The sequence below is a fragment of the Falco biarmicus genome, chromosome 12 (genome assembly GCF_023638135.1).
Source record: "Falco biarmicus isolate bFalBia1 chromosome 12, bFalBia1.pri, whole genome shotgun sequence".
NCBI lineage: Eukaryota > Metazoa > Chordata > Aves > Falconiformes > Falconidae > Falco > Falco biarmicus.
This window is the reverse complement of record NC_079299.1, coordinates 24,512,981-24,526,954: the sequence shown is the minus strand read 5'-3', so window position 1 is coordinate 24,526,954 and position 13,974 is coordinate 24,512,981. Positions and strand designations below refer to the sequence as shown.

At 43.6% G+C, this 13,974-nt stretch overlaps 1 protein-coding gene across 1 annotated transcript in view; it reads right to left on the bottom strand.

The window, feature by feature from the left end:
- Positions 1-6,497: 6,497 nt before the first annotated feature.
- The window catches only part of MEMO1 (mediator of cell motility 1), a 28,279-nt gene continuing 20,802 nt past the window's right edge, over positions 6,498-13,974 (bottom strand). Inside the window, exons 8-9 of the mRNA XM_056357522.1 lie at positions 8,545-8,649; positions 6,498-7,195 (exon numbers count right to left, since the gene is read on the bottom strand). Of these exons, the coding sequence (XP_056213497.1) occupies positions 7,064-7,195; positions 8,545-8,649 (237 nt within the window). The 3' untranslated portion in view covers positions 6,498-7,063. The remainder of the gene's footprint in view (positions 7,196-8,544; positions 8,650-13,974) is intronic.

The following is a 13,974-nucleotide window of genomic DNA, read 5'->3' as shown; positions in this document are numbered from 1 at the left end:
AGGATGCTCTAACGTACATGGCTCAATGGGTGCCCCCAGCATGGCCACCTTCTGCTGGCCAAGCCAAAGCAAAGCACCGGGACCAAAGCAGGGGACCGTCCTGCCCCTGAGCGTGAGGGCAGGGGGTGCCACGGGGGAGCTCGTCAAACCTCTGCAGCTTGGCTGGGGCAGCAGCTCTGGCTGCCGTGCCGGGCTCGCCCCACTGGGACCCGCCAGGCTTTTGCCACCGGCAGGAGCGTGTCCTCAGCCTGCAGTGCTCCACGGAGCTGTAACGCGCCTGGCCCCCACGGGACGCCCTTCCCGAGACACCAAAGCCACCCGGGGAGCCTGGCCTCGCACCAGACGGCAAGGGGCTGCAAGAGGCACCGTGGCCGGTGACAGGGCTGGGGGAGCGCCACCGCTTCCCTTTGGGCATTGGCCATCAGCTTTGTCGACAAAAACATTTGTGTATCGTAGCTGCCGTCGCCGTTTTGCACCGTAGTTTGTGGCAGAGAGAACTCAGCAGGTGATTTCTCCAATTTCTTTTGTTAAGGAGGTTTAAAATTTGCTTTCAAACGCAGCATTGCGCAGCGGCTGTTGCAGACGGCCACGAAGCTCAGGCCGGGCGGGACGCGGCCGGGCGGCGCTGCGGGCAGCCCGACACTGACCCCTAGCGCCCGCCGCCCCGGGCCGGGCCCCGCCCCCGGCCCCGCCCCGGGCCCCGCCCCCGCTCCCCGGCCCCGCCCCCCCACGGCGCGGAGGGCGATACGAGGCCGGTGTCGCCGGCAGCCCCCGTCCCTCCCCGCCCGCGGGGGCCGGCGGTGCGAGAGGCTCTCGCTGACGCGCACCCGAGGGGGGTCGGGAGGCTCGCTGAGCCAAGGGGCGGCACCTGCACCGAGCAGAAATGGCCCTTCCCTCCGCCGCAGGGGTGCCGAGGAGCCCCTAGGAGCACCTGCCCCAGCGAGCCCCTCTGGGGGCACCCACCGCACGGAGGGCACTCACGGCACCCCGGGCACCAACCGCACAGGGGGCATCCACTACAGCCCAGGCACCCACCGCGCAGAGAGCACCCCACCGCACGGAGGGCACCCACCGCACTCCAGGCACCCCGCTGCACAGAGGGCACTCACGGCACTACAGGCACCCACTGCACAGAGGGTGCTCATGGCACCCCAGGCACCCACAGCAGATGGGGAACAGGCAGCCTCCCAACCCAGGTCTGTCCCAGCCTCCAGGCGGAGGTTAACCACCTGGTTAACACATGCCCTACTCTCTGTAGAAACAGGCTGACACGGTTTTTTTGAGTTGTGGGGGACTGTTTGGTTTCTTGGGGTTTTTAAGTGAACGTGAAAATACTCTCGCAGTTCCCATGCTGTGGCAGGTGTAAGCCTGTACTTCATATCAGTTATGCACTTTACGGGAATTGTTTTGCAACACACCCACAGCGCTTTGGAGTTGGCTTGGAAATACATGGGGCACACACCAGCACCTCATCCCACTGCCCTGCCACCCAGGCAGCTTCCCTGAAGGATTGAACGCCAAGCACGTACCAGGGCTAGGCACCTGGGCACAATAACAAAGTGACTTTATTGCAGAATGGCTTGAAAGTAGCATTTGGTTACATCTCAGCCCTGCAAACAGAAAACCACTTCTTACAATGCAGAAGGTGTGATTTCTCCCTGGAAATAGCTGTGACACCAGCCAGCGTTTCCAGCCCAGCCATTTCCAGCAGACATCCTACCGACAGATTATTTGTAACCAGCTCTCCGGGCTGCCATCATAAAGGAAAATAGATTTTTATCATAAAAAAATATGCATGAGCTCAACACTGATTCATCGCAGCTGAGCATAGAGGCTCGCTCTTTGAATCTTTCTGACAATTCCTGGAGACAAAGGGAAAAGTCGTTTTAAGAATCAGCGGAGAGATGCCAGGAGATGCCATTCCCTACCTGCCCGCACCCAGCAGCTCAGTCAAACCTCTGCAGCCCAGGCCCCAGGGTGCCAGCGTTCCGCTTGGTGCTGTGGGAGCTCAGCAAAAAAGTAAGCGAACACCTTGTACCAAAGGAGGGACCTCACCCGAGAGCGCTGCTGCGTTCAGCCCTGTGCAACTGCAGTCACAGCCTCAAGAAAGGCACTTCTCACCCTTTTAAACCTCACTAGAGAAAGAAATCCGAGAAGTTGAGGTTCAGCGAATTCCTAGTTTAATGCTTAACACAATGTTTTATTCCTCCTGTCATTTAGGTCTTTGTCACATACAGAGCAGATACTGTATCACTGAAGTCCAAACTTTCACTACCCACTTCACTCACAGCAGATTTGAGGCCCTGAATAAATCTTTAAAGGGATTTAAATACAACCACTAGAATTAGGATATATTTTTGTTTGAAAACAGTAATTAAATAACTCTGGTTTCACAAGCTTTGAAAAAGGTATACAGAACTACAGAATACATATTTACATCTATGTCAACAGAGATCACAGGGTTAAGATAATTATTTACTTCTCTTAAATCCAAGAACCAAACACACTGCGCCTTGCTGCGACCTGCGGGACGCGGGGCTCCATCTGTCACTTCTGTGTAAAGGCCAAGACATCTTTATTCACCTGCAACAAAGATACCAACACAGGAGTCTCACCCTTGAGCTTCAACAAGTTGAGCTACGCTTGACAAAACGCCTCAACGTCTCTTCTCTCTGAAGCAGCAGCAAGAGGTTGCCCACCACTGCACCAGCCCCCAGCTGCGCCGGGCAGTGTTTTGCAGCACGTTTGGGACAGCAGGACAGCTGCTGACATGAAATTGCAAACCCAACCATTTCCTTCCCCATCTATGCCCCAACCCCTCTTCCCCCAGCCAACCAAACCCCAAAAACACAAGCGAACAAACAAACAGCCATCTCTTTCTTAATTTAGAGATACCACTACCGTGGCATTTTCATTCCTGGGGTATAAGCAATGGGAGAGACATCTCAGAGCCCGGCTGGGGAATGCACATAGTAAACAGGTACCAGACAAGCCAGGAAGAAGCCAATGCCGAGTTTTCAGCTAGTGCTGGGATAACCCCAAAATGACACCAGGCATCTGGAAGTTGTCTGCACTATGCATGGACAAATTGTTTTCAGAATTAGATAAAATCAAATAAGAAAAAAAAAAGAATTGAAACCAAATAAAAAGCTCTAGAGAAAATTAGAATAGAGGCAATAGATTTTGGGTTTCTGAAAGAATAAAGTCAGTCCATCCCCACAGACCAACTCCAAATCATGTTTTGCAACCATCTATTGAAAAGGCCATCTGGCTGCACTGCGGGCCCCAAACCAAAGCATCTCACATCTTCGGGGTGCACTAAACTGGGTCCTAAAGTTCACCTTTTTCTTCTCACCAAAGATCTTTTCATAGGCTAGCTTCAAGGCTTAACCTCAGAAAGGTTCTCATGGAAGTAGAAAGGCAAAAGATTACCTATGGCAAGGGATTTTAAACATTGCTCTACAAATATGATAGTTTGGGCCTTTTTTTGAGCGTGGATCAGATGCTGGTTAGCACACTGAACTCAGCCTGAGGAAATAACAGCTGCAAATCATGGTGAGCAATGTCATTTGAGAGCAAAGCTTCCTTTGATGCAGGGGGAGAGCATTCTTCCTGAGGGATTAAGGGGAAAAGGACAAACATGAAATGGAAAACCCCTACACCAGCCACCATAATGACACGCCAAAGCACCAGGAGACTCTGTGTGCGGGTGTCAAACAGAAACACACACACACACCATTTCAGCGCATGAATGTCAGTCCACAATTCCCAAGTGAAGCCTACAGCAACATCCATGTCCCCCAACACACAGCAGTGAGCTCCTGACCGGGAAGCGGCGAGAGCAAGAGCGGGCTCTGAAAATGCCCAGGGGAGAACTCGGCATCTCCAAAGGCTCCAAGAACAGAAACTGCAGCAGAGTAAGAGTTCAGTTCAAATGACAACATTGGATCAAAGCCACTCAAGTCATGATTTTTTTTAAAATAAATACAGAAATAAGTAACAGTTTGTTATACGAACTGAGGAAGGCTGGGAGCTGAAGCAGCCACAGGTACCCCGCAGCACGCCGGCACCGTTCCCAGGGCCAGTCAGGAGCACGCGGCAGCTCCCGACGCCCACGGAGGCACTCACCGCCCCGCAGCGGGATGCTGCTGGTGGCCGCAACTTCTCCTGCTTCTGCTCACCTAAAACCGAAGCAGCGGAAGCCCTACTGCTCCATTTTGATGTCAAAAACATGAAATTGAAAAATTAAGAAATCAGTAAATGGTACTTTAGAAGCACTTTTTAAAAGATAGTATCTAAAAAAACAAAATCCCTAAAGCTCTTCTGTGAACAACATGAGAACAGAAAAACAAAGGAGTATTTTAGTCAACATTTTCACACATTGAATGTCTCTCTAAAATGCCAAAATTTTAAAATGAGATTCATGCCCCTGGCTGGATTTATTGCACCGGAAGATTGGTCAAAGCTTCATCACCCTATGCATAGAAGAAACCACCACAGAAGTGAAAAGGATGGGGAATATTCAATATTGTCTAAACCAGACACTCTTTTTCCCAAAACACTATATTTAAATGTATATTCAAGTGAGAATAAAGTGTGTGGTAAAGCTAAATTATGAAACTATAGTCCTGAGTGAAGATCTTTTCAGGAGATTACTTGCTTTTCCTTCTGACACGTTTTAAACCGACACACCAGGAAACTGAGCAGTGAAGTCAACTCCCTCCAACCCCACCAAAAGAGCAAAAACTAAATGTTGTGTTCTTTGAATTCAGGTATTTTCTGCTTTCAAACAAACAGGGTTTTACATCAAATCCTTCTAAATTAGAGCAGATTTCACAAAGCTTTAAATTCCTCTCTGAGTGGGCTGTCATTGCTGGTTATTATTAGTAGGCACAGAAATTCCCATTTTAATTAGAAACTTTATTTTGAAATACATTACACAGTTTACATGTGAAGTGCTTTCGCTGTAAGGTATTTCATAACATTGTGCTGAGCAAAATGGCTGACCAATTTCCTTGAAGCTCTTCCAGTTAAGTTTTGTTTTTATTAAAACTATCTTACAAATGGTAAGATGCAACTCAGGCATTTGTATTCAGAAGGTAATTACTAGCTTTACCTTAGGGAGAAAGTATATACTTGACTTTTCCAATTAACTACGTGTTTCAATAATGATGTAAAACGCTTGGCATAAGACTGAAAGAAACCTGAGTCCTAATTAAACCTGTATTCACCAAAGATTAAAAAAACCAAACTAATTTTCACGATCAAACTACTTTTGTAATAAGGCACAGTCAGACAAGCATTTATAAAGACTGGCTACCAATTCCGATTTACCTGCACAGCCTGCCTGCTGGTCTGTCAAAAGTAACGTGGAAGTTGTTTTCCCTGTCTGCTGCTGGGACTTTTCAAGAACAAGGCAGAGCAATAAGGCAACTAAAAGAACAGACATGCAAAGGAGTTTGGCATTTGGGATGGATTCGGAACCTCTGCAAAGTAGTTCATTTTGTAAATGGAGCATTCACCTGCTATCGTTAAAGCGGTGGCCAACTGCGAGAAGGAAAACAGAAGTGGTGCAAGCACTGCCTGCTTGCAAAAGGGCATTTTAATAGGAATAAACAAGATCCCTGGTATGCTTCCAGGTGAAGACTTCGCACACAGCAGTCCCCACAACTTTCAAAGATAATCTAAATTGAATTCAGAAATTCCCCTCTGCCACTCTCAAAAGCTGAATGTACCAGGAGGTTGCTTGACAGCAGGTGAAATACCAGGGAATGAAATCTCCATTTAGATAATGAGCCAGTACTGCCATCCTACTTTGCATTTCTTATTAGAACAAAAGGAAGTCTCCAGGAATGATAACTCAAATAATTACACCATTATTTTGGCTAAAGAAGATTCAAGAACTCTTAAGATGTGATGATGTTTAAAGAACATGAAACAATTTTACCCACAGTCAAGAATAAAAAATAAAAACAAAAAATGCCTTACCTTCCCCTCCCAATTAAACCTTTGAGGAATAATTGCTTGCGCTTAGCACTGTATGGCTTCTGTGGCCTATGAATGCTTGATAGATACTCTCAGAATTATAATTTTCAAGCTACGGCTTGTTTTCAATTTTAACTCATTTCAAACAAAAATACTGCATCTATTTCACTTCAATAATACAATTGAGCATAAAAATCATTAAAAGTGTATTTCTGATACAAATTTGTACCACATACTAAAAGATACTACTATATAGAGAATTGTAAAATAAAAAGAATTAGAATATACAAAAGGTTTTTAAAATTCTTTTGCACAGCTGAACTCATAGTGCAGGTTTAAGATTAAAAAAAAAATCTGTAAATTAAGTACTCGTAACAGATGTTGAGTATAAAATACATTCTGAAGTATTTTACAGAATGGCTGAATTCTTAAGCATAAGAACTGAGGATAAAAGGATGTTAATGACAAGCAGCCACATACAGAACACAAAGCAATAAGTTTAAATCAGACTATTTTGGTTTGTGTAGCCCTTTATTAGCAACTAAAATAGAAGATATCTGTTGTACATCACGGGTAGTAACTGACTATACTGGAGTTTTATTATATTCTAATACAGGATCATTTATAAATGCGTTGTTTTCCTTTTTTTTTTCTTTTATTAAAAAGCTTCCACCCCTTTTTCCGTTTACAACTTGCAAAACTATTCTGAAAGCTGAGTACATGTGCACAGGTCTGCAAAGAGTGCAAATTTAGGATATGGTAAATGCTTTACATGTTGTATTTGTAAGGACTGTCTGCCACCATGCCTTCATAGCCATTATCTTTTTTTTTAAAAAAAAAAAAAATAATCACAAAATGTTTTGATACCAGCCTTCCTTCCATTGTCCTAAACAAGAAAGCATTTTTTTTTTTAAATGAGTTGAAACTAAGGAAGGACTACACCTACTAGAAAAGAAGAGAGTTCTATTAGTTTGAGGTTTCAGTATACCCAAAGACCAGGGACTGTATCTTTGTAAGGGCTAGGCTGGGACCCCGTATACAGCGTGTGTGCAGGTGCCATCCCTGAGCGTTCAGCGGTTCAGTGGACCATAAGTGCTCCAGCTGCGTAACTCACTGAGCTGTCTTGCCAGTTTCGACACTGGCTTGACTGAGCATAATTCAAAAATGAAAAGCTCATATTCATTCCATTCTTCTGGAGCTCATTGATAGCCTGAAGAGAGAGAAGGGAGAAAAAAAAAAAAAAAAAAAAAAAAAAAGCTGTTTAAAAAAGGTATCAATGAAATTATGACATTTTCTACATCTCACTCCTCTGCCCTCTCCCCGGGTGTCCTTGCACCATGTCTCACAATAATATAAGCACCTCCGAGTGATGTGTGGACCTAACCCATTTCTGTGCCGTTTCATTCACTGACGCTCCCCCCACTGCACTATGTACATTCATGCAGTTCTGCAAAGCAATACTCAGTAACCTTTCGAAACAGATCCTTTACAAACAATGCTTTCGGTTCCAGAGGGGATTCATGCAGACACACAGATGTAAAAGGAAAAAAGCCAACCCTATTAACACTTTTTAGTTTGTATTTCTTCCATTAACGAAAAAGAACGTACCACGATTATTTAAAGTGTGACAACTGGCAAAAGTGACTAAGCAGAATTCAGCTCGGATTCACAAGAATAATCGTTATCTGGGGTTAAGAGTTGGATATTTTTGCAGATTTGTCACATGAATTTTGCTGCATGCATCCCCCATATTGACACTGCTCATACAAACTTTTATAGACCCCACTTTCAAAGGTTCCCCTATCTGTTCTCCATACAGACTACGTTTCCAGTGACTGAAGTTTTCCCTTTTAAAAAGGTTAGCACGCTTCCTGCTTCAGATTTGAATTACAGTGAAAATGCAATGAGATTCGCTCAAGCAGTATGACAGATCTGCAGCACTCCAGTAGTGCTGTAAAGCAGCTGCGACCCAATTTAAACAACTAAGTTAAGCCAGGTTTATGTCTGCACTGCATCGCCAAAGCAGAATACAGTAACTAGAAAGTACCCGTTAATCTGAGCGCTAATTGCCATTAATTTATGAGTTAACGGTGCACTGCACTAATACTTACAGAGGCAATCTCTCATCATATTTGCAAAACTCAAAAGCGCTGCCAGACATCACATGGCACTCAATAGCTAGCTAACAGCAATACAGAAAAAATACAGGCGTGTTTGTAAGTACTGACTCAAAAGACTAAGTACACACTTCTTCAGGGAGATGGGTTTATTTCTTTGTTTATTTAGGGCCAAGAGAAAGTGAGTGATTCTATTTCACTGACATTCAAAAGGAACATGGTACCTCATCTCCCTTGGGGAACTGAAAATGCTCAGCCCCTGTAAGAGCTTACATTTGTCTATATGCAGGACATGGAAATTGGAGACCAAACTGAGAACACTTGGAAAAATAAATTAATTCAAGACTTGCCATTTCAGAACTAAGGAATACTCCAGCAATACAGCGTTTAAAACAAATCTCAGCATTTTGCTAAAATTTTCCACGAATCCGAAGTTACTTACATTTAATAATACGCCAATAGGATGTCTTCCACATATTGTATTATGGTATTTCTTCAAGTAATTGCTAAAAGATACAGGATCTAGCTGCTCTATAATGCTCATACCCTGAAAAAGAATCGATAGCAATGATTACTTCTCACATTCATAAGCAGGTACTTATACATCACCTATTTATGACAACACAATACTGCAGGAGTAAAAAACCTCTACTTTGTATCAAGGGTATCAAGGGAATCTCGGCACGTGAGCTCTAGCTTGTAGTCACCTTGCTGCCGTCCCTTGCCAAACTAAAAGTGCAGGAGCTCTTCCAAAGCTGTCAGTGATCCACAGATCTGTGAAGCTGTCTTTGCAGATACCGGAGAAGCTCATCTTAAAGAAGCTCCTCCCGTAGACTAGCTGATCCCCACCTCCAAGGGTGCCCTACTTCCACAGAATTTTGTACAGCAATAACCAGACAAATTTACTACAAGGGCAAAGCAGGACGAAATCTTGCCTCCATCTCCTCTCCCTGATAACAGAACTCAGGGCTGAGCATTTGCCTGCATGTCCAGAACGGCTTGACAAATCATCGATATACACATGCAATTCAAGCACGCAGCGAGTGTAACGTATCCCTGACACATCAGGCATGCAAGGCAGTTGACCTGGGCACAGACTAGTGTCCTGGTTAAACCACAACAACTGGCCATCTGCTCAGAGCATAAACAGAACATCCCTAAAGCACTAGAAAGTCGGTGCACGACAGGAACGACGTACAGAGCCAGGAGGTGACGCTTCCACTTCACACGAGGCAGTCACTTATATACATCCTTTCTCCATCTACAGCGAGACCCATGATCCCATGGAGTCACACTATGAAAACCACCACATGTATGGAAAACAAAACCTTCCACGTATACAAACATTTGCGTTCTTAAAAGCAAAAAGAACCCTACAACTCCAGATACAGCCTACTCTTACCCCACCCCACGGAGCAGATCTAATACAATCAGAGTACTTTAAAGCAAGTCTAAATCAATTACTGTCTGGGGTTTATCATGGGTTTTGCCATTTTGCCTGTATTGGACTCCATCCTCCTCCTGTAGGTTTCCTTCCTCTGAAAATGATTAATACCCTTCACCAGGTAAACGAGCTCCAGACAGTAATTCAGCAAGACACATAGCTGTGCTTCTTATATGTAGCTGATGAAACAAAAGGCTTTCCTTAAAGACTGGAAATAACCATAGACTTCGCATGGCAACAATGGGAGGTTGATAGCAGAAAGGGAGAGAGTTTCTCCTGAGGTTTCTGCAATTGTCCCAGCCCTTCCCATGCTTTTGGGAAAGGGTGGGTGATAAAGGAGAAATCACGATGCAGGAAGCAGCCAGTCTGTCTGTAGTCTCCACCTCAAGAATGAAACCTCTTAAGTACTCTGCCAGGGTGTTGGCTGATCTGGGAGATACGCTAATTATTCAGCCTGGATCACAGCTTACAACGAGGAGCTGTTCCCAGGAGAGACAGGGAGGATTATAAAATGACAACCATAACCACCACCTCTGTGTACTTTTAAATAAAAACAGACATAAAATGAATTCAGAAAGAGATAAATTTAATGGAAAAATAAAACCAAACTATGCTGACCAATTGCTGGCAAGAGCTTAGTTTTTCCAGGGTCACTGAGACGATGGTTGGACCCCTGGCTGGTAATTACAGCTGTTATTCACTCCAGATCTACAGAACCTAAATGAGTGCCAAAAAATAAAGGTAGCTATTCTCTAACTAGCAGTGATTGCACAGATACCATTGCATTTCTAAAGTTTAAGCGGCACATCTCTGAACCATCCATTTACTTGTACATTGTACATGTTAATACACAGCTAAAGAGAGCAGAACCAAACTTAACTATATACTCAAGTGAAACTAAACATGCATAAGGAACTTACTCAGATACTGAACAGCTTGTGAGAATGTATTTTATCCATTTGTAAACCCTTTCATGACTTTAAAAAATGAAAATGGCTGCTCAGTTGAAAGACCCGTAGCTATAAGTCACTGGAACATACTGGGCAGAGGCATTTGAGCATTTGTCTCAGATGAATGGACGTGGATTTATCAGAATGCCTAGTAAGCTTATTTCAATGCACAGTTCAGCACTGCAAAATATTTAGAGCTATGCAGTTCATCCCAGCAAATGCTAACAGAGCTCCATACATCACAGATTGGAGAAAATCCATAGGAAATGGGTATTAACACATATCCTATAAGCATTCAGCTGTACTGAACTTTTCAATCTTTGGGATTTAAAAATCGTTGTGGCAGAGGAGCAAAGACTACCAAGCTTGTTTCTCAGTCTAAAATGGCATTGAGGAACAAAGGAAACATTTTTGTCAGGTTGTGTTTTATTTTTCTAAAAAGCAGAAGTGTTAGGCTAATAATTTTCAGTATTCAAAATAACTCAGCCAGGCATGGTTTAGAACAGGGTTAAAATACACGACAAAACCCACATGATAAAAATGCAAACATCACACAGTTCTGCAGTTTATCACATGGTTATTATGGCACAACACAGAAATTGCATATCTCAGTTAACCAGACACTGTAAATGGCATCTACGATATCCTAGCACAGTGCACTCAATATGATTAAAAGCAGTTACATTCTTAAATATCATATCCTATAGGATCAAGTATCTACAAGCTTACAAAAAAACCCCAACCAAAACAAAAACCAAACACCCAAACCACAATCCACAGGCTTATTTTATACTATACTCCAATAATCCTTCAGCTGGTCAAGTTTAAGTTTGCAATCAGTTACTTCAGCTGCTTCTTCACGCTTAAAAAAAAAAAAACTAGTAGCATACTTAAGGGAAGATGAAACAAACTTGGTCTTAGCAAAAAAAAAAATAACTAGTAGCATACTTAAGGGAAGATGAAACAAACTTGGTCTTAGCACTAGCCAGTTCAACCATCTTGCATGTGTGAGTCACTCAGACTAGAAGATAAAAAAAAAACAACAGGAAAATTACTGGTTGGGCACAGCAGAGCAGAGAGCTGGGCACCCAGGCAGAGTGTCAGTCTTGCATTACACCCAAGCTAAGAAGCCTTCCCAGGCTGCAGCACTGTGGAAGGTGCTGGCACACTGCAGTGGCACCGCAGAAGCCACCAGAACCCAGCAGCTCAGAAGCCACCCGTGCTGTGCACAGCTCCGGCACAACGGCCGCAGGCTGCTCCTGCACCGCTCTGCTCAGCACCTGCGTTAGCCTCCCCTGTCAGCCTTCAGGGTAACAGAATCCGCTTGTGGACTCCAGTGAGGCCTAAGTTTTCATAAATAGATATAAAATGAGCAATCTGGCAGTGAAGATTGAAGCGAGCAGTCTGCATTTTCTGGCTAGCCATAATCAAAAAATAATTGCTCCTCAACAACGTCTTAAAGCATACTCCCCCACTTCTATTTACAAAGATAATAGGCATCGGGTCATGATATACAAACAAATTATTGCATGTCAGTTGCTTAATTACAACTCTTCATTTGAGGGTTCTTCCCCAAGGTACCCCCGTGAAGCATGGGGCTGTTTACTCCTTTCTCCATCACCTCAGAAGGTGCGCTGTGGTACCCCCAAGGTAACAGCGGTCACACCATGGGTTGCCATGGAGAAGCCCATGTCTGCCCAGAAAGACTTACTACTCTGTATTATTTTTTTTAATGCTGGAGTCTAGGGGCTCTAACTTAAAATCACAGCAAATAAAATTTCTTACAGTGATTACCAAGTTCGTAAAATTTCAATGCCCAAAGCCTTCAGCGTGGTTTAGGCACCAGCCAGGAAAGTCATCACGCACTTGTACTTAAGGTCCATTCTAAATAAGGAAGAGATTATTGTCCTCCCACAAGGGCATTTCTAAGGAAAAGTAATTTCATCTTAACCCAGAATACCTTCCTGCTTACCAAGTAGTCAGCCGACTGCTTTCCTAGATAGGTCCAATAAAATTATTAGCCAGTAATAGCAGAGGTTAAAATCTCTGATGGTTTTAGTATGGTTTTGTCTCTATCTTAATGCTGTTTTCTCTGTGGAGAGGCCTAGTGGTTACAATACAAGTTCCTTAAGCATGCCAAATGAAAAAAATTCAATGCTTATCTAAGGAAACATGAAGTAACTGAATGGGGCATACAAAATTGAACAAACTCCTTCCAAAAGCTGGAGAAACATGACAGGGAGATCTTCGTGGCATTGTAGATAGCATCCCAAGTGTACCCACAATACTGCTAAAAAGAAATTTCTGAAATTCACCGAAAGCAAAGCCTCCTCTGTACAGAGTTTGAACACAGAGTCATGTGTTCACATATAGAACCATTATAAACAGACAAAAAATAACTGCAGTATACCACTATGCGGCATGTTTAGTTTTCCAGTTAAGACTGAAAACCAGTATTTTCACAGTCATTGCACAGCAGACGTTTTCAATGCTACAGCAAATGTCATATCCTTTTGGCTGAATAACTATCAAAAGAAAGACTTGGTGCAGCAATGTATTCAGCTAAAAGTAATTAAATGCCAAAGTCCAGTCTTTCTACAAGCTTTCACCACAGAAATTAACAGGGGGAAACTAATGTTTGCTAGTGCACCTTAATCTGCTCTCCTGCAAAAACACTCTGACCTGCAGAAACACTTGTCTTTATAGAGAAACCTCTCAACTGACAACAAGAATTAATAAAAATGGGATAAATAGAATGAAGGCAAATTATTTACTGTTTCCATTCCAGCGATGAATAGTGGAAAAACAAAGAGGTTAATATGGATACGCAAAGCAAACAACTCCAGATATCCCTCCAGCAGATAGGATTTATTCCTTCAAGACAAGGAAAAAAATTAACATGCCCTGAACAACAGTTCTCTCTTCTAACAGGTTTTACAGAAGTTACATAAATGATCCAAACAGTTTTAAAACAAATCTTAAGGTTACGTATTTCCAGAACAGTTACTTCTATTCTGTGCCTTAAGTATAGTCTCGAACGTTAATGCAGGGTTTTTCTCATTTAAAAATAAACCCTTGGCTCCTGTGACTGCAAAGAAAATGCAACATAATTGGCATCACGATCTTTACGTATTTAGCTCTCCTTTCAGCCGTCTGCCAAACCCAGAATGAGGTATGGTCTACTGCCTTTCCCCATCACCTGCTACAGAGCAAGGGGTGGGGGGAAGCCTATTCCCAAGGAAACTATGACTTTCGCCTTCCGGGCCAGCACAGTTCCCTACAGCCTTTCCTCCTCAAAAAGATTGTTGCTGAAACCATTAGCATAATCACAATGGTCTTTTGATATGCAGGTATCACAGCTATCAAGCCTGAACTACCCCAGTACTCAACTCATAACTCTTGCAGCTTCTCAAAAACACAAGAGGGTATGTGGACAGGAATTACATTACACTAGGGCATTTCAGGTAGGTGAACATGC